Here is a 24,461-nt window from a genome sequence, read left to right on the forward strand (position 1 = left end):
TCCTCTTTTTTTTTTATTATATCGATAAATTTAACTCGTTGAGATAATAATAATTATTTAATCTTGTTCTTTTATTGTATTTTCTTTCATAAATCAAATCATCATATCAGTATCTCATTTTCTTTTAATATTATTAATTAATACTATAGAAAATAAAAATTTTAAAAAAGCTTACAAATAGAAATCAACCGCCTTTATTTCATTTGAGTATTAAAAAAAGAGAGAGAATTTAAGTTATATTATTATTACGATTGTCTAATATCATCTCTTGATAATATAACCCTTTTTTTTAATAAGAAGAATAATCAATCAATCACCAGGTACACACACACACAAAATTACAAAAAGAATATATTTGCATATATACAAATCATTTTCCCCTTAATGAACTTAACAGCTTATATTCCATACTCAATCTCCAATCAATCTTCACTATATCATACATTACCTATGGAAAACAATTCACTTCCTCATACTTCAGAAATTTCATCTCCATCCATAAAAAGAAAATCAGATATGGACTCTACAAAAGTTACTTTACCTCCAATCTCTACAATAATTAATAGCCAACAGAATAGTCCCAATGCTGGAAATCAAGATTTCACTGACGATGAAAAGACTTCATCAATGAGAACCTCCCCATTGATGCACAGAGGTATATCAAATACAAATACAAATACAAATACAAATACAAACATTATGAACCCGACTGGTGCGGCTATTAATGTTCAACCGTTCGTGACGGCGATGCCATCAATGGTTAACTCTAGAAAATCTTCTATGTCTCAAACAATCCCTTCAAATGTAAGTTATGCACCTTCTACTGCTACTTCATCTGGAATGGTGGCAGGTCCACAACAAAGAGTCTCTTCAAATCAAGTTACTCCTATCGCTACCCCGGCAGGTAGTCCCAATACTAATTATTTGGTAAATCAAACACAATTACAGCAACAAGAAAATGAAGCTGCCTTTGTCTTGCAACAGCAGCAACAATTACAACAAATACAATATCAACAGCACTTACAACAAATGCAGCAAATGCAACAGCAACAGCAACCGGGTTACTATTACGTGGTTACTCCATTTCAACAGCAACAGCAACAGCAACAGCAACAGCAACAACAAATTCCTCATATTCAACAAATGATTTCTACTTATCCTGTTGTTGTCAATATGGCTCACCCAACTGAAATTCAGCAACAACATATCCAGTCCCAAGAATATGAAAATTCAATAGTGTACCAAGCACCACCTCAACAAGAAGTATTGATGAATCCAGTCCAGACGGTGGTAATGCCTTCAAATAATGTTCCAACTGGTTTGCAAGGGCAAACAGTTCCAAAACCTGGTATGGGTCCAAATTATGTTACAGATGGTTTAATTCCTGTCCCAAATAGTATCCAATCTAATTTGAGTCTAGCGGTACGGTTACGTAAACAATGTCCAGTATGTGGCAAGATTTGTTCTAGACCATCTACTTTGAAGACTCATTATTTGATTCATACAGGTGATACACCTTTCAAGTGTCCTTGGAAGACCTGTAAGAAGTCATTTAATGTTAAGAGTAACATGTTAAGACATTTGAAAAGCCATCAAAAGAAAACTGCAAAGGTAACTAAGAACATGACAGGTATTAAAGAAGATCATCAGGATGATCTTCAAAAAAAAGTAGCTACTAATATTGAAGATATTGTTGCTTCAAAGGACGGAGAAGAAATAAAAGAAGAAGAAAGTTTAGAAACTTCAATTGCGCCAGAAGAGATAAAGAATCAAACAAATTGATTAGTATTCTAACTTTAATATTGAAATAAAACCCTGCTAATTATTATTATTATTATTATTACATAGAATGATATATTCATATTGAATTTACAAATATACAAAAATATTTTATAAAGAAAAATTCATCTCATTTGCTTCTCTATGATGCCGTATTCTTTACAGGCATGGGGTACATCAGAAATATTATTAATGTTTAATACATCATTCAACTTATTCTGAATAAAGAGAATCATATTCAATGAATTTTACGATATAGTGTTTTTATTCGTTTTATCTTCAGTCTGGTGATATCTAATTCTTCAAATGCTACCACATGCTGCATCTTATTATTCAATATGGGAGTGAGCTAAGGAAAGAAAGAAAACTATTTGCTGTTGTTGTTGTTGTTGTTGAAAAGTTTCTTGAACTATAAGTGAAACAATCATGTATCCTCACATCAACCGAGAATTCACAGACTCCGGATGATACATATTGCTTCCAAATATATCGCCAGTATGGTATCCCTGTTTAATCATTAATAGTCCAATTATTTCTCATTTTAGATTTCTTCCACCTATTATTCTTAAAAACGGGATCGTCACTACCACAGAAATATCTGCAGAAGCGGGGATAAAGTTGTGCTTACCCTATTCGGAGATCACTATAAAATCCTGCAGAATTCCAAAAAAGGATCGCCCTTTACTATTTTTCCACTTCAGAAGATTTTCCACGAGTTTGCTTACATAAAAGTTTATGAAATGATTAAGCAACACTATAAATTTCATTCCGTTTTATTTATTTATTGAATTGAACTTTAACTGTCCGTGTACCTATTCTTCTGTTGTTGTTTTTATTGGTCACAAAAGGTAAGTGACTGTTGATGATCTTACGTAATCGTCTACAATTTATTGGGGAGAGAATACTATACCCGCAGTTGATCATAAAATATATCTGGGTACTGTGTACAATTTTCTCCATTTCCACTTATTCCCACCCCCTTCATATATTTTATAACTAAGGGATCTACTTTCTTATGCAATAGAAATTAAAATTGTCTACTCCTTGTTTGCAACTAACGTTATCTATATGTAGATTTGTAGGTAGCCAATTTTGTAGCATCCAATACAAACTTGTAGCAAGGAGATAAAATGTCTTGAGCTGTTTGCTACTTATTTATTTGTCTCAAGAAATTACTGGTGGGTACATATGTTTGCGGAGATAAAAAATTAGACTACAAAGTTGTCGTTCAAACTAAAGACTGATTAGGTAATTATTCCAAAGACAATATTTTAGCGTAGTACCTTTCAAACAATGTAACAGTAGATAACATACTGAGTAACTACTCAGTAAAATATTAAAATGGTACATAGATATTCTATTATTCTATTCGCAATAATGAGAAAGAAGGCAATACTTGTAATAGTAAGAGTAAACTGCTTATTTATTTCAGCTCAAATACTTATTTTATATTTATCAACAACACTAGTGGAAAACAAAGCCCAAAGAGTACCAAGATATTTTAGAAAAACAGAAAATGATCTGGGGTAATTTGTTAGCGTAAAGAGGTGTCTTCAATTACAAGATATGAGTTTTGGTTACGTAAATATTAAATTAAGAATACTTCCGTTTTATAATTTATGCCGTCTTGAAGTTATTTTTCTGTCGTACTGAGAATATATCTAATAGTTTTTCATTAATTACAGAGGACTGTAAAATATCGCCTATACAAAAGAATTAGGTAGTGAAAATTGAAAAACAGATTTTCTTATTTCGAAGATTTCGAAATTAATATGGGTTATACTGTAGTAACTTAATATCTGGAATTTATCAGTTTCTTTTGAGTTGGTTTGAATCTAATCATAACATTAGTTTATGATGCTTTTTATAGTGTTGCACCTTTATTGAAGATGTTGGCCAGGAATCTGAGGACATTCGTTATGACTATAATTACAATAATAGGGTATAATAAAGTAGACTTGTCAGAATTCATCTTCGAAGAAAAGTTCTTCTAGTGTGAACAAAAGAAAATATTTGTAACGAATATATCTACAAGTCATTACTGTCATTACTTTTAAAAACACGGATTAATGCACTACGTAAAAAGTATTTTAGAATATAACTCAAAGAACGTAATTACTATTTTCCAATTATTATATATTTTCATGTTTTGTTTAAAATTTCTCACTTTGGATCCAGTTAGTTACATCCATTAAGCTGGTTTCATGTAAACAAAAAATTAAAAATGATAACACAAATGATAATAGAAAAAATTATTGGATTTATATAATGAGAATACTTATTTTATTTGTATATACAGGTATGATTGTTTATTAACTTTTTCTAACATTTCTAATAGACATAATATTTTTAATTTCCTGGGAAATTATTCCGATTGTAAGTCAATAGTAAATCACGAAGAAAAAAAGAAGTTCAAAAAAAGAAGGTTGATATCACATCATGTGTTTTGCTTCAACTGAAGATAATTTAATCTTTATCACCTTTTATTTTTTTAAATGCACCGGAGATAAACTTTTCTAATCTACTCAATGCATTTGGTTCATCTGGATTAGATGCAGCATTTCCTGAGTTATTCTTAGTAGATCCAGAAGAGTTCGATTGATTGCCATTAATTCCGTCGAGTGTTATGTTCATAGTTCTTTTTGCCATGGAATCATGTGTTACATCTGCTAATGCCTCCCATAAACATTTCTCTGCTTTAGATTGTGGTTTTTTCATTACTATCCTGTACTGAACCTTCATATGACCACGCCCCCCTTGTCCCAACATCCCTGGACGTGGAACACCCATGTTTGGTATTGAAATGACTTCATCATGTTGAGTACCAGCTTGAACTTTCAATCTAATCTTCGTTCCATCTACTGTCGGTATTTCAACTGTACCACCAAGAGCTGCAGTAGTGATAGGAATGTCCATTTGATACCAAATATCATACTTGTTCTTGATCGAAAACTTTGGGTCCTTATCCACATGAATAGTGACAATAATATCACCTCTAGTCATTCTTACATTCTTTGCCATCTCAGGGTCTACAGCCATTTGAGGGTATGACCCTTGACTGGAGATTCTAATGGCATCACCATCTTGTAATCCATTTGGCAAATCAACATTGATAGTCTTGTTATGTTTAAATTCGACACCATCACCATGACAACTATGACATACATCTTCAGCTTTAACTGTGCTACCTTCACCCTGACATTCATTACAAGTAGACATCATTTGGAAACCACCTCTAATATGAACTTTGGTACCACTACCATGACAACTTTGACAAGTTTCTTTGGCAGCACCACTCTTCATACCAGAACCATGACAAGTATGGCATTGATCAAATGAATTAAATGTCAATTTAACGTTCTTCTTCCCAAATACAGCATCCTTGAAGTCCAATTTACATGAGACATGTATTGAGTCACCTTTATACTCCCTAAACATGTTCATACGATTAGCACCTCCGGCATTCCCAAATGGATTCCCAGCATTTCCTGCTCCACCATTCCGACCACTGAATGCAGCACCGAAAAGATCTTCGAAATTGATACCACCAAAATCTCCAAATGGATTACCTGCAGCACCCCCTCCACCACCAAATCCACCAAATCCGCCAGGATGACCTTGAGAATTAGCAAAATTTGGATCAAATGCAGCAGCGCCAAATTGATCGTACTGTTTACGTTTGGTCTCATCAGATAAGATCTCATAAGCGTTTTGTAAATCGTGGAACTTCTTTTCTGCATCTTGTTCTTTATTAATATCCGGATGATATTTCTTGGCTAATTTATAGTAGGCCTTCTTAATCTCCGATTGAGAAGCTTTACTATTCAAACCAAGTGCTTTATACGGATCTTTAATCGATTGTCTTTGTATTGAGCTAGAATGAAATCCTGATCTAAATACCAGCGGTTTTCTAACTATCGAGTTGCCCTCTTTCTTGGTGGTGTGCCAACTAGCTCCTACCACATTAGCCCTAGCATATTGATATAATGTCGACCTGGTTACGAGTGATACTTTGGGATAAATACTACCTATCATAGTTAATTAATCCTCGAATAACAAACAAACTCAAATTCACTAATGTTCTATAAATGATAAACGTGAGTTTCTAAATAAACTTTCTTATCGTAAAAAAATAAAGAGAGACGTAAAATAAAAGACGACTTGTCTGCTATTTATTGCTTGAACAAATATTGTAATAAACAATAGCAATATATCTATCTAAAGAGGATGATCCTTTGTAATGTCTACTCTTCTTATTTTTTGTTCATTTATTTAACACTTTCTTTAAATAAGCAAATCCCTTTAACTTCGTGATGGCTCAATCATTTTTTTTCTTTCTTTCTTTCTTTCTTTCTTAATTTATTAAAGCGAGAGAAAAACTAAAATAAATTCTATGACGTTCCATGATTAAGAGAGTTGAAAAGGGAAGGTGCTCGTTGAATTTTAAGAACTATTTTATTTTTCTGCAGACACGTTTAGCCAATTCTCTAGAGTTATTAATGAGACTACAATACTTTACTAAACATAGTTATATATCTCTCTACGTAAATGAATAAATTTCTATACATCTTCCTTAACTCTTTGAGAGCTTGTTACAATTTGAAGAAATTTTTATCTATATCTCTGTCTTCTTGTTGGCCAACTACTTTTTCTAACATGACCTTTTTAGCTCCCATAAAATCTCTCAGACAATCAGTTTCAAACCCTAGAAGTTCATCCTGGAACTTCTTTCTCTTCTTACCACGGATACCTATTACTGAAGCCATCGTAATGTCCTCATATTCGTTAAATATTTTAATCAAACCAATTTCTTTTCTCTTTTGTCTAACGATCTTGTGTGCCTCCAACAAATCCTCAACAAACTCCTTCTGAGTCTTATCCACACCTGCAAGTTGTTTCGTAGCATCCAATCGTATCATCTTACTTACTCTTTCTTCGTTTATCTTCATAGCTGCAGATTTATATTCTGTACTTTGACGGAAGTCTCGTAACGGTGTCTGTACTATAGGAACTGGAGATTGAGTTGTTGGAGTCTCTGAATTGTAATGTAATGTAGTAGATGGTCTAGTAGGGGTGGAATCTTTACTATTACTTACATCCGAGCCATTTCTCTCAGCATCTAATCTCTTTGCGTGCAACATTTCAGCTTTCGTTCTTCTCTTTCTCTTCTTCTTAATCGAGGCTACTTCAAACTTCCCAGTGGAAAATTTGGTTGGTTTTGGAATGGCATTCTCTTTAACTACTTTAGACGGGGTCAAAATTTCACTTTTGGGTACCAACCTTATAGGGGACTCATCACTATCTACAGGATTTAATATATTGGCGATCTTACTACCGGTAATTTGCTTGGGCTGAGAAGGGGGAGAGTTTGGTACTATTGGAATCGGAGTGTTAATATGAGGGTCAGTGTCTGTAGTATATGACACTTTAGGAGGATCTGGATTTGGAGATGTAATCATCTCTATCTTGATTTTCCCTTTATCAATGACGTTCTTATAAGTGCTATCAAGAGTCACCACTTTCTCCTTTGCTTCTTTAATCCTTTCCTTTTGTGATTTATCTAGAAATTCTTTCCTTTTATCTCTTTGTTGTAAACCAAATGTTATTTCTTCTGGAAGATCCACATCTTCTTCATCCTGATTTTTATCATTTTCTGTTAGGATAATCTTCCATGATTCTATACCGGTTTTAGAGTTTTTAACTGGTTTCCCAAATTGTTTTAGTGATTTAGTTATTGCCTCATCAGATAGATCTGTCTCGAGGTGGATATAGACTAACCATAACAAAAGATTTGTTCTGTCATCGACTTTAAACCTTGGTTGGTCCAAGACATTGAACAATGACAATAAATCCATCCCATCGTTCGAACTATCCCATTCCAGATACTTCTTATCGAAAAATCGTGAGTTCACTAAAGTTACGTTATCACAAATGGCGAACAACAAATTGATAATGTTAGGTACACCGGATTTCCATGTATGACCAGGTTGATATAGATCCATTATGGAAATTGGTTCATTCCCAATAGGTAAACCTTTAAGAATAGATTTCAACCTTGGAGTATCTTGAAGTGATTTTGGATCTGAAATCCCATGCTGTAAAGCTGGTATCGCATGAAATGTCCTTAATTGTGAAGTCATTGCAATATAAAAATTGATTGTTGTATTTAACCTACCAATATTAAGTAAAAACCCTAGGAGACAAGTGGAAAATGCTACTTGACGATCTGATAACAATTTATCTCTAAGAATCTTTGAAGATTTTGACGATGTTCCTAAACATAGGATATATAACTGAGAAAATGTCAGTTTGTCATGATTCATAAATTTCCTAGCATCGTAGTCCTTATCTCCAACATTCACAACATGTCCTGTAGTAATATTCTTAATGGAAGTATCGTTATTGGAAGACGATGATGATGATGATGATGATGATGATGTTGTAGTTGCTGAAGGTGACATTGAGGGGGTATTAACAAGTGAATTCAAATAATAATCTTTGAATACATTGGTGAAAAGTAATCTTTTATTATCAAGTAAAGTCTCTAAGAAATTAAATTGTAAATCTTTACGACTGAAATAATCACCATCTGGTTTCTTTAAATGTCTATTGTATCTAAGAGCACTGATCATTGGTGCATACTCCCTTTGAGTAGAAAATTTACTGATAGAACTTGTATTCTTATCAATAATATTAGCCTCTTTGTTATCGATATTTTCACCATTCAATTTGGTATCATCATTCTCATCGTTTGTTTCTTCACCCTCTTCCACGTCATCATCGTCGTCGTCACTATTTAACGTAATGGCTATTGATGAAGTGACTGGTATTGGACGGCTGGTGGTAGATAGCGTATCTGTGCTCCCTGAAACCTCTGCCTCTTTCCCTGTCCCTGTTGAACTAGATGTAGTGTCCTGAAAGACATCATGAATTGGATCGTACACTCTTCCACCCATTTAATAATGACGTAAAATAAAAAAGAATTTTAGCTTTGTGTTTGATTGTTCAATAATAGTGTCTAATAGCAATTCGAAAACTATTATATTCTATGCAGTGGTAAAGGATATATGTGTGTAATAGATAATGGTTCTTCTTCGTTTCCACAACTTGTTTCTGTTAAATTAAAATAATTATAGACGTATGCTTTAATATAACACTTTTCTTACTCCTTTGTAGAACGCTTTTATAAAATATGTCTTAACACCCAGCAATATATATATATATTGCTATTATTATTTTATAATTATTTATTTTATTTGCATGTTTTGTTCTTCTATTTTATTCAAAATACGAGAAGAAGTTATTGTATATATTAAGACTGGTACGTAGTTTACATGCCGAAGAGGTTGTTATTGAGACCGTTCTTCTCTTTTTGTTTTGTTTGTCTGATTTGTCCGTCTCTCCCGCAAAAAATTGCTGAAAAATTATTTGAAATTTCATTTTTCATTAAATAATCAATCATGCCCAGTTGAACTTGACTAACTAATTGCACGATAGAGAGGGATACGTTTATTACTGTTTCTCATGTCATTAAATGGTATAGTACGGTGCGGTGCGGTGTGGTGTACAACTATTGCGTAGCAAGTCTACTGTAGCGACGTCTTCCACTATGATTAGTACGGATAGACGTAGACGTATGTCCTAGCACTGGACGACTCCAATTATCAAACACCCATGCTATCAACCGTATCACCTGTATAATTGCAAGTATGCTTAATACAATATACACCAGTTTCTTCAACATATCCAGACGCATATCTAGTTGGATTGTACGATATTGGATGACGATATGAACTCCTAGTAAAAAAACAATAAAACTAGAGACAGCCGTCAGACAACCAACAACAACCAATTTCGGAGAAACACTGGTTCTTAATTGTTGGTATCGAGAGTATACACCTGTACCGACCATTGGGTACGCTTTGAATGGACCTTCTCCGAAGACTCTATCTTCTGCGCCGTTAACAATAACTGACATTGGAATTCTTGATTAAATTATATATATGCTTTAGTTAATCTCTTTAAATCGAACGATTTGTATGGTTGATCTTAATTATATTTAATTGATTGAGAAAAAATTGGGTAGTGAAATTATTTTACTCTTGTATATTTATATTAATAACTGGTCTATCTGATTTATTTGTCGTAGGGGTGCAATATAAATATAGAAATATTGTCTTAGCGATGGGATGCATGGCTACCGAATTGCACCCAGATTCTGATGGAAAGTAAGACATGCAGAGAGAGAGAAAAGGAAATAACGTGAAATAGAGTAAAGAGCAAAAAGGATATGTATATTTTCAATTATTATGTGTATATATGTATATATATATCATGCAAAGTCAAGCATCTCAATAGAACTTTGTCCATTTTTCTCTACAGCAGCCACTAACAAATTATCCTTGAAATTTACAGACCAAATTTGTTCCGCATCCCGTAATAAATTAGAATGAACCAAATTACCATTTCTTAAATTATAAATATTGAATTGTCTCTCCGAACCGCTCACGAGGATATTATCTGTCATATGGAATGTTGTTATAGCACTTAGATTACTATGTAAATAAGAAAATTTCAATGAATAATCCTCTGCATCCCATCCTTTCAATGTACCATCTGCTGCAGCACTGATCAAATATTTGTCACTCAATTTCAACAAACCTACTAAGGCAGTATGTCCCGATAATACCTTATATGATTCAGTTACTCTAGTACATGTAGTTCCCGCACAAGTCACTGTTTGTCTGATCCCATTCCTCCACAGATCCTTAAGATCCCATACTCTTACTGTAGAGTCCATACTAGCAGATATACAACGTTGTCGTTTATGATCGTAGATTGTAGAGTAGATTCTATCAGTATGGCCAGATAAAATATATAGGCATTTCATTTGTGCGATATCCCATACCATTAATGTATTATCATATGACCCACTAATAACGATATTCCCATGACCTGACACTGTTCGTACAGAGGCAACATGTCCCTTTAAAACACCAACGAAATAAGGATTCACATCGGGAGTATCATAAACAATAGGCCAGACACTTGATGTCGAAGCACTATTCGTATCATCATCTTTATTCTTATTATCAACTCCTCTATTGTATGCACTCTTGCATAATTTCCATACATGTAAAGTATTATCACGAGAACCAGTTACAATATATTTATTATTCTTATATTCCACGATATCCAAACATCTTACAGTTGAAGTATGACCTTTAAATACATAGAGACAACAACCACGTTTGATATCCCATACACGTACACTACGATCAGTGGATCCACTAACAAGGATTCCATCTACATCATATTTTAATGCCCATACACCACCTTCATGACCTGCTAATTCTAATAAGAATTTTTTCTGTTTTGCACTGTATACCCGAATCATTTTATCATCTGCACCTGTAATCACATAATCATCAGCGAATTGAAGACATGTAACAACACTAGTCATATGACCTTTTAATGTTGTTCTTTGTGGTATAAATTTCGGATTGTACCAATTCTTTAGAGTATGAGATCTCTTTAAGAAATCAGGTTTATAAGCATCTTCAAAATTAGATAAATGAGGATAATTTAATTTTAAATCTTTAATATAATTTGAGAAACCTTCAATAGCGATAAAACTTTCTGAGATTAAAAGATGCTTCCAGATAAATGGTGTATTTTCAATAATATGATTCCAATGTGGTGAGACAGCTAAACAAGAAATAATATCACAAAAATCCAATTTTGCCAAGATATTTAATGCAATTTCTGTAGGTAATGTACTTATCATATCTCTCTTTAAATTATCTCTTATTAATGAATTAATATCTGTGAGTTGTGCTCTATTTAATTGTGAAATGAATTTAAATGCCATACATTGTAATTCTGTTATATTTTTCAATCCATCCAACGTAGAATAATTAGATTTCATTAGTTCATCATGGAGTTGTTTCTGTTTTCGTTCATTATTAATGATGCAAGGGGGAGTCAATACATCATTATCGTTATCATGATGATTGCGATGATGCTGATGCTGATGCTGTTGTAATCTATCACCACTTGCCGAAGCAACAGGTGATATTGGTAAAGCTTCATCCAAGATTCCATCTTTAACATCATCTATCGTTAAGACACAGTCTGTTGCGTTTGATGAAGCATTTGTTGGAACAGTAGAATGTTCAGTTTTCTCTGTAGTAGTAATACCATCACCACTAATATTATCTCCATTTTCTAGTTCTTGTTCTTCCTCTTGTTCTTCGTCAATATCATCTTCAATATGCTGCGTTGGAATCTCCATATCATCATCATTATCATCATTAAAAACTTTTGTTCTTTTAATCTCTAGAGATTCTTGACCATCTATCAATGTCTCCAAACTTCTTTTTCGTTTCAATATAGAGTTATTATTTTCAATATTTTTTGCATTATTAATAGGATTAGTCGAAGAATAAATATATGGAGTCGGTATATCTTTTAATGGATATTGTACGGGTATAGAGCCAGTAGGTATAGTCATGGCTATTTATGTATAAATAGAATCAAAGGAAGTGGTAGTATGAGTTAAAAAAAAATAAGAAAAAGAGAGTGAATAGCCTTCTTTGTCAATATGTAATAATATTACTACTTGTTATCCTACCCTTTTTCTTTTTCAGTGTATGCTTCTTACTTTAAAATGTGTATATAAATATAACCATAAATATATATATGACAAGCGAATATACACACACCCATATGCAAGTTACTAATCCTTAACATACTGATAGCTTCAAGAACTAGTTTCTTACTCACTGAAAATGGAAAAAAACACAACAATCACTGACTTGCTTTGAATTCGTTTCTCTTTTTGTTTCAGGAGGGAGAAATATGGAACTTTTTTCAGAAAATTTTCGGCGGCGGCGGTTTTACGCTGTGAGAAATTATCAAAGTGTTGAGACTTTGAGAGGTTAAGAGGTCAAGACGTTGTCAGGTATCTGTATATATCTGTGTGTTTATGGGTGTGCGATGTTGGAAGATAGTTAGTGGTATTTATATATGTGTGGATAGCTTGTGGTACTGATATGTATATATATATATATATGTGTGTGTGGATAGCTATAGCTTGTAGTATGTGGTCTGCTTTCTCACTATTCGATGACAAATGTGTCTTGCATTAACAATACCATGCGTTACACTTTCTAATAAGAACATCACACTCCTGTATATATATATTGTATGTAGACAAACATACATGGTTTTTATTACAAATACTGTAAACATTTTATTGAACGCGTCCCTTCTCCACTATTTATTTTTTCATTTATTTATTTTTAATTTCGAGAAGAAATAAATAATGTTCACGCGTCTATTTCAACACCCAATTCAATAACATTCACAACAGTAAACAACAACTATACTTAAAAGCTTAATCAATTATCTGCTTAAACATTATCTCCAACTCATCTACACACACACACAAATGGGACGTTTACTGGGGCTCGAACTACACAATTTCAAATCATACAAAGGTACTACAAAAGTCGGGTTTGGAGAATCCAATTTCACTAGTATCATCGGACCTAATGGGTCAGGTAAAAGTAATATGATGGACGCCATATCCTTTGTCCTGGGCGTACGCAGTAGTCATTTGCGGTCTCATCAACTGAAAGATTTGGTGTATAGAGGACCCTTACAGGAGAATTCTATGGATAGCCTTGATGATGATCAAGAAGATAATGAAAATGCTTATGTATGCGCATTTTATAAGAAAGATGATAGTATAGTAAGGTTGCAAAGAAATATTTCGATACATGGAGATAGTGATTATAGGATCGATGATCAGATTGTATCTTATAAAGAATATTCGAAATGGTTAGAAAATGAAAATATTCTTGTTAAAGCAAAAAATTTCTTAGTGTTTCAAGGTGATGTTGAACAAGTCGCATCTCAATCACCAATGGATTTATCTAAATTGATTGAAGAAGTCTCTGGCTCAAACCAATACAAAACCGAATATGAATCTTTAAAAGATGAAGTTAATATATTAGGAAAAGCTACCACTGATGCTACTAAAAATAGTAAAAGAGCTGAAAATGAATTGAAGACTTTAGAACAAGGAATAAATCAAAATAATGAATATAAAGATAACGTCAAACAAAAAAAAGTTTTACAAAAACATTTTGCATTATGGCAATTATATCAACTAGAACAAACTCGTCAATCGTTTAAAACAGCTATCAAAAAATCCAATGAGAAGATTAATCAATTGCAAAAGAAAATGAAAGATGAAGAACGTAGTTTGATAAGATCTCAAAAATTGGTTTCTCGTGATGCCACTAGTATCACTAAGAATAAAAGTACATTAGAATATATTCAAAGAGATCATGAGAAATTGATCTCGGATTTAAAATTAGTTCATTTACCACAACAAACTACTAAGAAACGTATAGATTCAATTGAACAAAGAATAGCTACTTTTCAAAAAGATATAGAGAGACAAAAATCTTATATTGAAAGATATGAGAAACAATTGAAAGTCACTACTAAAACAAAATCGACTTTTCAAGAAGAAATTAAAGAGAATAATAAGAATCAAACTCAATATCAATTATCAAAAGAAGATTTAATAGAATATGAAAAATTAAATGGTAAATATTTGGCACAAGGTGGTGCTCCCCTTGAAGAAACTTTAGCTTTATTAGAAAATGATAAAGAAGAAATTACTATAGAACTGAATAGATTTGAAAACGTCTTAGAGACAACTCGTGAAAAGATTAATAATGAACTTCAAATTAATTTAGAAGATAAAAAATTACAATTAGAAGCATTGACATCTTCATTAAATGATAAAAATGCGCAACATACAGAAAGAGTTAATGGACTAAAGGATTTACAATCCCAGATAGAATCCAATAGTAACAAAGAATATGATTTAAATTATAAACTAAGAGAAACGTTAGTTAGAATCGATGATTTAAGCGCTAATCAAAGAGAATCGTTAAAGGAGAAAAAGACCCGTGAAAATGTCACTACATTGAAAAGATTTTTCCCAGGGGTTAAGGGTCTTGTTCATGATTTATGTCATCCAAAGAAGGATAAATATGCGTTGGCCGTCTCAACTGTTCTTGGTAGAAATTTTGACTCCATCATTGTGGACTCTAGTGCTACCGCTCAAGAATGTATCTCATATTTAAAGAAACAAAGAACAGGTGCGGCATCTTTCATTCCATTAGATACAATTGAATCGGAAATCGCTTCATTACCTGTATCAGGTGGTGGTAGCGGTTATATATTGGCCATTAATGCTATGGAATACGAACCACAATATGAAAGAGCTATCCAATATGTTTGTTCTAATACTATTATCTGTGATACATTAGATATCGCCAAAAGTTTGAAATGGGAACAAGGAATCAATTCAAAATTGGTTACATTGGATGGTTCATATATTCATAGAGCTGGTCTAATGACGGGTGGTACATCAAAGAATCAAAACAATAGATGGGATAAAGAAGAATATCAAAGTCTAATGACTTCGAAGGATAAATTGTTGATGGAAATAGAAGACTTGACTGCCTCTACATTGTCTGCATCATTGAAGGCTAGAGATCTTGAAAGTGTTATCTCTATGTTAAACTCCGAGATTGCAAATATTCGTATTAATTTAACACAGACCAATAGAGTCATTGATGATATGAAGGTTGAATTAACAAATCAAAATGATTTAATTGAAAGAGAATATTTACCAAAAATTGTTTCATTAAAGGAAAAAATTCAAGAATTGGAAAATATAATAAATAGCAAGACCCAGGAGAAAGAAATGCTACAAGATACAATATATAAAGTATTAACTGATAAGGTTGGTTTCACTATTAAAGATTATGAGAATCATTCTGGAGAACTAATGAGAAAACAAAATAAAGAATTGAATCAATTACAAAAAGAAATATTAACTGTAGAAAATAAATTACAATTTGAAGTAGAAAGATTAGCCACTACAGAGAAAAGATTTGAAAAAGCACAAACTGATTTACAAAAGACCAAGGCCGAGTTAAAATCACTTCAAGATGATGAAACACACGCTCATTCTAAAATAACTAAGAATGAAACCAAGATACAAGAACAAAATGAAGAAATTTCCAACTTACAAGAATCTTTAATTGCTAAACAACGTGAATTGGCCATTGCTGAGGATCGTGTCACTGATTTGGAGTCACAAATAGAGACACAAACACGTCACATAGATGAGATTAATGGTGATGGTGAAAAAATAGAATTAGAAAGAGTTGGTATATTACAAAATTGTAAGATATCAGGTATTGAAATTCCTGTTCTTTCTGCAACCGATTTGGCAGATCTTCCAATTGCTCAAATTGATGATACAACCCTAGATATATCACAAAAACTTGATATTGATTATGATGATTTACCTAAGAAATATAAAGAAAATAAAGGTCAATCTACTCGTTCAGAATTTATTTCAAAAATTAAGAATGCTGAAGAAAAATTGAGTGTTTTGCAACCTAACGCCAGAGCATCAGAGAGACATGATGATGCAATGGAAAGGTTCAGGGAGATTAACCAAGAGAGAACCGATTTGAAAGAAAAAGAAAATAGTGCTATGAAACGTTTCCGTGAGGTAAAATCTGCTAGAAAGAATCTATTTGAGAAGGCCTTTGATCATGTTAGTGAACACCTTTCAGCCATCTATAGAGAATTAACAAGAAATCCAAATTCTTCTATGGAACTAAGTGGTGGTAACGCATCTTTAACTCTAGAGAACGAAGATGAACCATTTAACGGTGGTATTAGATATCATGCTACACCACCATTAAAGAGATTTAAAGACATGGAATACTTATCAGGTGGTGAAAAGACTGTTGCCGCATTAGCTCTATTATTTGCTATTAATTCATATCATCCAAGTCCATTCTTTGTATTAGACGAAGTCGATGCAGCATTAGATATTACTAATGTAGAGAGAATTGCTATGTACATTAGAAGACATGGTAATCCTGATTTACAATTCATTGTTATATCTTTGAAGAGTTCAATGTTTGAAAAATCAGATGCATTAGTTGGTGTCTTTAGACAGCCTGATGAAAACACATCAAAAGCTGTCACCTTAGACCTAAGAAACTACGCAGATTAAGAGCACAACACATACTACACTCATATCTCCTAACACATTTGCTTGTATTCCCTCACATAAACTAATTTAAATCATATGTAATAATAAAATAATCATTTCCAAGTAACCATCCTTTCTTTTCAAACAAAGTGATAAATACATATATATATATATATTATTATATTACATTTATCAATCAACATTTTACTTAAATCAAACCTGCTCCGCTCCCTCCCCCCTAAATTGCATAATAACCTTTTTTTGAAAAAGAGAGAGAGAGAGAGAGCCGCGCGTGTATTGATTGTCAAAAATCCATTATAGTAATTTACTACCCCTCGTCCGTTTTAGCAATGTTCTAACGCTAATATTGAATTTTTCAGGGTTTTTAACTATATATATATAGGTGGAAAGGGTGTTAAAACTACCTCATTGATTTAAATAATTAACCGAAAGAACAAGATAATGTTTTGCTAATATAATACTACCCTTTGATTAGAATCGTATTTGCCTAATTGAGAATTGCACAAACTTATATTTGCAGTTTTTTTTACTGGCTTTCAAAAGGTGTTATATCTAAATAAATTGATCATCAATCTACCTTTTTAACTTTATTTTATTTTATTATTATTGTACCCACGCACTTTTGATTTTTAATTTTAATTTTAATTTAGGCATATAAAGACTGTTCATATCTTCTTTGAACATTAAATATTTCATCCCTTTTACATTTATTTCATAATGTCTCACGAAGATCTACAAGCCCCAATCCCTATAAAACGGAACAAAGTAATGTCCCATCTAAATTTAAGAGAATTGGCAATTAAAAGATTTAGTGATGAACGACAAGCAAGGACACCAGGTGTCAGATCACCGGAAATACCCTCTTTGTTAAGTAGAAGTCCGTTAAGAGCCAGATCGGCCACTCCTACAAGATGGAAATCACCTAGTGAATTTAAAACAGATATGATCCTTAATGACAGAATGAAACATTATGACTTAGATTATCCGGAGGATGAAACAACTTATAAGAAAGCTTTGTTTGATCCCGAATCAAGATGGTTTAGTAGAAACGTTAAACCAAAATTTAGACCCTCTGAAAACTTACCTTATAAGATTGAAACTCATCAGGAACAAGCAAAATATTTATGTCATGTGCTTGTGAATCTATACATTGCCATCTCTTCATTAGATGTAGAAGGGTCGATTTCAATTTCTAATAAGGATCTTGGTGAATTGAAATCCCAAATTGATGATTTAGCTTTGAAAACAGATATATTCAGAATTGCAAGAGAAGATACTCCGGCAGGTTATGAAAGTTTTGATGATGAAGAATTATATAATGAAAATGATTATATTAATGCAATGGGACCAGATGCCCATTCTAGAGGTAAAATTACTACCAAATCCTCCAGCATTATTAATGTAAACCATTGGACCAATGAGTTACAAAATTGTTTAATTTTCGATATACCATTAACTTTAAGAAAATCCCTTGCCACAGTTTATTATTATTTGGTCTTGGTTAAAGGACAGAAAGTTGCTAGAGACTTGCATATTCAAACATTTGAAATATTAGTGGATACTTTGGATGAAGGTGAGGATTTCACAGCTTTATTGAATAAATCAGGTCTTGTGCTAGATCATAAACCTTTGTTCAAGTTTTTTTGCTCTTTCCTACCATACCCTGACGCAGATTATACCCGATATGACTTATCCTCGAAGGATGATTCAAAACTATTTAAATCGTTATTGAGATTAGCCATTCATTCAAGACCATTCTTTGATGAAAATGATGAATCAATAGTTAAAGAATCAATGGACATTTTACTATCCAGTTTTTCACCTGCTACTTTGTCAACAATTCTACCTATAATGGCAGCATATATACCGTGTCATTATCACAAAACCTCTAGTGTCATTGATTACTTCCCATTTTGTTTTTCTCTATGGACTTCTGTAAACGCTAATGTTGTAGTAGATACAAACCTATTTGATTTTGTGGGTCATGTAGCTGAAGATATCCATTCTAAATTATTGTTGAAGGGTGATTCCTTTTTAAATAATACTGGAATAAAATTAGATAAATATGGAATTTTTACTGATGATCAAATGACATTTTTATTTAATAGATTACAAGGTCATTTAAGAACTAATGCACAAGTATTTTCTTATTCAAAGATGTTGAGACCATTTATTTACAGTATTATGAGTGATAAAGAACAAAACCATGCGTTTTTTGATAAATTGGGATCATTAATGAGATCCTTGGAAACATATATTTATCCATCAAATATGGGTGTATGGACTAAACCAATTGCTAAATTTATTCATACTTTTATCAAGATGTACCATGCAAGAGTTCAATTGGAAAAAAGAAGCGCAATAGAAGATTCTAGTTATAGATGTTTGACTGTAGAATGTAATTCAGAAATTGTTGATATGTTCCTTAATACTCTAAGAATTGGTGCCCAAAACAAAAATGTGGATGTTGCAAACTATTATATTTCTTGTTTTGCATATTTGCTAGATTTAGAATCTACTAACCGCCATTTGATATTTGATAGGGTTCTTGAAGATATGTACGATGCTTTGTCAGGTGAATATATCGAAGCGAAACATAGAATTTTCTCAGCTTTTAAGCAATTCACTAGAGTGGTGAGATTCATGACCATTGACAAGTTATATCGTGTCCATATTACCAATATTTTAACGATGCTCATTGATAAGATAGATTCAAACGATTTAATTCTGACTGGAAGTATAATTAATATTGTGGTCTCCATTGTATCTTTTACCCCGTTCAAGTCACTTGTTGGTAAAAACGAGTATTTGTCATTCCAGTCAGATACCATTCCATTTGTTCAACAACATTATATGTATTTCAAAGAAAACAGTAAAGAACCATTTGAATTTGATAATGAATTACTAGAAAGATCCTTTAGAGCTTCGACCACTGAATTTAAAAATATTATTTTGCAATATATTGATAAATTGTACCAATTAGTAGATGACGAGTTAACTGATAATTTTGTGGTAAAATTAAACCAGACAACTTTAATGTTGATAGAAGCCTTGGATGAGCAACATTTGGATTATTTTGCCGACATTTTTGTTAAACAATTTTGGGATAATGAAGCTTTTAAGGGCGAATCACCATATTACGTGTTAATTTCAACACCTATGGCCTGTCTAGTTAGAAGAAAGCCATCTTTGATCAATTCTGTTTTAGAAATGTTGATGATAAATATGAAAGAACAAGTGGAAAGAGGTGGCGGTTCAGTTAGAGATGCAACTTTACAAGGTAGAGACATCAAACTTGCCTTATACCTGATTACATTCAATGAAGTTTTAAGATTTAGTTATGACGCTCTAATTCCCTATAAGACTGAATTGCAAGAATTTATCAAATACCTAATAGAAAATATTTCAAATCCAGTGTTGGATTCACTCACAACTGTGTCCATTCACAATATACTGAGTTCGTTGACCACTACAGAAATAATAGGTCAAGAGATGTTTTCGGAACTTTGTTCAATTCCTGATGAAGATAGGTGGGGTGGACTACAGTTTGATTCTAGAAAATTTGATCCAGAAAATTTGAACTTTAGATGGCATATTCCTAGTAAAGCAGAAGTTGAAACGACATTTGAATTATTCCAATGGAGCACTGATCTTGCTATTGAAAAGATTGAGGAAATTTTAAGTATCAGGCCAATTACTACTAAGACAAATGATCATTTGCAAAAATACATGTTGTTGTTGGGATATGGATTATCTGGGTCTAGTCTACTCTTTGATTCAAATTTTAACAAAAATATTCATAGTTCTAAAGTAGGAGATCAATCATCGTACAGAGAAAAATTATTGTTATTAAAATACGTGAGAGAGAAAAAGTATGATACCCAGGACCTAAATATTGATATTGAACAGATAAATTTGGGGAAGGAAGACGAAGAATCATCTTCTGAATATGGAGATAATAGTAGTGTTTCAGATTCAAAATCAGATATTGTTGTTGTAAATGATTATATTCCAGACGAATTGTATGCTATTGAAGATGGCATGTCAGAGGTACCTTCTGCTATCTGTACTCCAGTACCAGGACAATCTGTCCCTAATTCGTCTTTGAATGGTGATCTCTCGTTTAGGGACTTGGATATTTACAAGTGCAATTATTATTTTGGCTCTACTGTGGAGGAGAATTTTGAAAATCCCTTATACTTTGAGTTTCACAAGGTTAGATCAAAAATTGGTCTATTTTATCACAAACTTTATGGACAGTTCAACCAGAATTATGAAAATAGTACAACTATACACGAAGTGCTATTACATGGTATGAGTACATGGTTTATGGATCTCGGTCATGGAAGCTTTTACAGTGATACTGCCTCTACTATGATTGATGTCGAATTTATTGAAAATTTGCAATCTCTCTCCCACTTGGACCAACTTTATACAAGAGTATGTCTCTCTTCGAAAGTGAACGGATATCACCAAGATCGCGTTATCATGCATAGTACTAATAGGTACCCATCTAAATTAGAAGTTCAACTTCTGAGAGATTTAGTAAATCTATCTATGTCGGCGTATCCAGATATTCAAAGAGGTGCGCAGGGTTGTTTGGTAGAATGTATGAAACAATTAATTGGTTCATACTCTATTGTTTCTAAACAAGTAACAGAAGCCTTAAAGGAATCTCTAGAGAATCATTCCAATAAAAAAGTGGATGCATGCTTAAAGGTTTGTCGTTCGAAAAAAATTCTTTCAAAAATGATAAAGGATTATAAGTCACTTGGTCCCTTTATCTCTTTAGTGTTAGACTGTTGTAATATAAGTGAATTTGATATAGATGTGCATGCAGATATCATTCTGACAGATATTATGCTTGGTATCAAAATACCTCCTAGTGTATGTCTATATGATGAACGAATGTACAAGGCCATCGCGCCACCAGATTCATCCATAAACCTTCAAGTAGAAGCTGTGAAGAAGGCCAAAGAAAACAAAAGAAAACTTTATTTGGAGCAACTTACAGAGTTAAATTCAAATATTGTAAAATGTTTAGATGGTAGTCAATTCGGTTGGAGAACACAGGTATTCCTTATCAGGTTTATTACTAAGATTCAGTCTGATTTGGAAATGCCAACTGATGCAGAAAGTTTGAAGACAATATTTGTTCAAAGTTATTCAAATCATCCAAAATTGATACATTTGGTATTAAAGTCTCTGTTGTCAATTAGTAATAAGATTCTGGCACTTTCTGATTATAATCATACTATCGTGAATTCTATAGATGATTCATTTGACCCTGAAACAGTTAAAGATATTTCTACTGAAGGGGATGATTTTAAAAATAAATTTTTAGTGGAAATGAACAATTTTTCTGATCCACAATTTTTTATTGACACAAAAGCATATCAAGGATGGTTATGTTGGGGTAAAAATATGAAAGTGATTACATCCCACAAATTTGAAATAAATCTAACCCAAGAAGAGGAAGATGTATTTAGAACATTTGGATCATTGATTACAAGGGAATATCTCGACACTATGATAACTGCTTTAATTAAAGATAATGAGACAAGAGTAGTCTTTAGCAGTAGTGAAGTTTCTTATTTTGTGGTGGTAATTATTCTGATTTCAAAGGGTTTCACATCTTTGACGTTCAATAACCTATGTGAAATGTGTGAATCGTTTTATGTGGTTACGGATAAAGCTTCAATGATCATATCTGTTGAAATTATAGGTGCAATGATGTACTCTACCAAATACATTACAAAGGATAAAATTAAAACCCAAGAGATCTTTTTAGAAAAATTCATATCCAAATGTATTAATGAAGAACTAAATCAAGATGCATTTGATATTTGGAGTACGCTTTGTTGGTGGTTGCCATGCGTTATTGATGTTAGAAGATGTCAACCATTTGTGAAACATTTTGCGACACTTGGTGGATGGCTGGATGCTACTTCTGATAGAGTAAATGACCAATGTTCTAGATTAATGATGTTAAGGAACGTATTGACAAGTTTGGAGTATAGATCCTTTGAGATTCAACCAATTTTGGATGGATTGATCTTTGACCATCCTTATGTTAAAGTTCGTGAAGCAACTGCCCGTCTTTTTACTACATTGATCCAGAATGATTGTTACCCTTCTATGAAAGATTCTGGGACTTTATTATCGGCCAATAGTTCTGAAGGCAGTTTAGGACTTCCATTAAAACAAATATCTGAGAGGATGGATAAAGTCATAAAGTCAACTTTTGCAACTATTGCTCAAGATTATACCAAAGTTATTTCTTTGAGTCCTCAAGATATAATAAAGACAAAATACTTTTATTTATCGTCTTTCATGTTTTACTGGATAAGGGAAATGGTCAAAGGGCCTAACAGGATTTTATTGATTCCATACGTAACAGAATATGTGATCCCTTTTTTGAGAGTATTACTAACTCAAAAAGATGTTTGTAAACTTGGGGGTATTGACCCAGGTAGAGTAATTCTAAATCTAGGCTCCATGGCTATTAGAAAAAGTTACATCAAAGACTTGATTGGTTTGTTAAGTAACTCCAATGCCTCACAAATTTTACAGGCATCATCAACCTCATCTTACCAAATAAGGGTTCAATTAATCTTCCTTGAATTTTTACTTTCGAACCTTTTATTGCAGTTGACTGAAGATGATAAGAATCATATCTATGATTTCATTATACACCAGTTGCATAATCCTACATATATGGAAGTGAGGGTACAAGCAGCCGCAGTACTATCAGATATTGTCCATAACATGGGTGCAACGGAAAGAGTTCAGACTATGTGCAAGACGTTCGATAAAGTGTTACAAAAGTATACTTGGCAGGAAAAGAAGACATTATCGAAGACTGATATTGAGGCACATGCTAGTTTATTGGGTTTAGGTGCCATCATCAATGCATTCCCATATGTGTTCCCATTACCGTCATGGATTCCGACTCAATTGGCTATAGTGTCAACATGGGCCCGGACTAATGGGATGTGTGGTACGGCGGCCAAGGATACAATTAACAAATTTAAGAAAGTTAGAGCCGACACTTGGAAATTTGATAGGGCTTCCTTTACTTCGGATGAATTAGAGGATCTAGAAGGTGTTCTATGGCGTAGTTACTATGCATGATTAGCAATGTTGAACACTTTATCATTATATAAACATTATTAATACATATGTACATTTACTTATTTAATCAAATATTTTTAACATTTACGACATTTTTCAGGAATAGTTATCAGGTGTACCTCGAGTACAACAAAACATACCCTTTATTTATTTATTTTAAAAAAAATACAAAATAACATAGTTTTAAACAAGTTTGTAGAAATTGCATTGAGCTTATCCTGTAGTATTACTTAGGCGTCTTTCTACATCAAAACAACGAGGTAGTCTTCCTTTCTAGTTTTAACATGCATTATACCCTATTATGTGAGAGTAAATAAGTTCGGACTGAAAATAGTGAGACTATATATTGTGTCTAAATATACCTATTCGTATCCACGTAGATAACTTATTCTTGTTAAATTTCTGGATCATCACACATTACTCT

General features: G+C 32.7%; 7 protein-coding genes across 7 annotated transcripts; 3 read left to right on the forward strand and 4 right to left on the reverse strand.

The window, feature by feature from the left end:
- Positions 1 to 450: 450 nt before the first annotated feature.
- Positions 451 to 1,782, forward strand: KABA2_01S13640 (C2H2-type zinc finger protein; the record flags this gene model as incomplete). Its single annotated transcript, XM_041548543.1, has 1 exon — positions 451 to 1,782. The coding sequence occupies one exon, from the start codon at positions 451 to 453 to the stop codon at positions 1,780 to 1,782; it is 1,332 nt and encodes a 443-aa protein (XP_041404477.1).
- Positions 1,783 to 4,245: 2,463 nt separating this feature from the next.
- On the reverse strand, positions 4,246 to 5,814 carry MDJ1 (Mdj1p; the record flags this gene model as incomplete). Its single annotated transcript, XM_041548544.1, has 1 exon — positions 4,246 to 5,814. One exon carries the CDS (start codon positions 5,812 to 5,814, stop codon positions 4,246 to 4,248), a length of 1,569 nt encoding a protein of 522 aa, XP_041404478.1.
- A 557-nt stretch (positions 5,815 to 6,371) lies between these two features.
- IES1 (Ies1p) lies at positions 6,372 to 8,735 on the reverse strand (the record flags this gene model as incomplete). Its single annotated transcript, XM_041548545.1, has 1 exon — positions 6,372 to 8,735. One exon carries the CDS (start codon positions 8,733 to 8,735, stop codon positions 6,372 to 6,374), a length of 2,364 nt encoding a protein of 787 aa, XP_041404479.1.
- Positions 8,736 to 9,349: 614 nt separating this feature from the next.
- KABA2_01S13706 (uncharacterized protein) lies at positions 9,350 to 9,757 on the reverse strand (the record flags this gene model as incomplete). The annotated part of the gene is made up of 1 exon (XM_041548546.1): positions 9,350 to 9,757. One exon carries the CDS (start codon positions 9,755 to 9,757, stop codon positions 9,350 to 9,352), a length of 408 nt encoding a protein of 135 aa, XP_041404480.1.
- Positions 9,758 to 10,111: 354 nt separating this feature from the next.
- Positions 10,112 to 12,292, reverse strand: CDC4 (SCF ubiquitin ligase complex subunit CDC4; the record flags this gene model as incomplete). Its single annotated transcript, XM_041548547.1, has 1 exon — positions 10,112 to 12,292. The coding sequence occupies one exon, from the start codon at positions 12,290 to 12,292 to the stop codon at positions 10,112 to 10,114; it is 2,181 nt and encodes a 726-aa protein (XP_041404481.1).
- A 939-nt stretch (positions 12,293 to 13,231) lies between these two features.
- On the forward strand, positions 13,232 to 16,903 carry SMC1 (cohesin subunit SMC1; the record flags this gene model as incomplete). The annotated part of the gene is made up of 1 exon (XM_041548548.1): positions 13,232 to 16,903. One exon carries the CDS (start codon positions 13,232 to 13,234, stop codon positions 16,901 to 16,903), a length of 3,672 nt encoding a protein of 1,223 aa, XP_041404482.1.
- A 717-nt stretch (positions 16,904 to 17,620) lies between these two features.
- BLM10 (Blm10p) lies at positions 17,621 to 24,037 on the forward strand (the record flags this gene model as incomplete). The annotated part of the gene is made up of 1 exon (XM_041548549.1): positions 17,621 to 24,037. One exon carries the CDS (start codon positions 17,621 to 17,623, stop codon positions 24,035 to 24,037), a length of 6,417 nt encoding a protein of 2,138 aa, XP_041404483.1.
- Positions 24,038 to 24,461: the final 424 nt, after the last annotated feature.

Source organism: Maudiozyma barnettii (assembly GCF_903064755.1).
Source record: "Maudiozyma barnettii strain CLIB 1767 genome assembly, contig: KABA2_01, whole genome shotgun sequence".
In the NCBI taxonomy this organism is placed as follows: domain Eukaryota; kingdom Fungi; phylum Ascomycota; class Saccharomycetes; order Saccharomycetales; family Saccharomycetaceae; genus Maudiozyma; species Maudiozyma barnettii.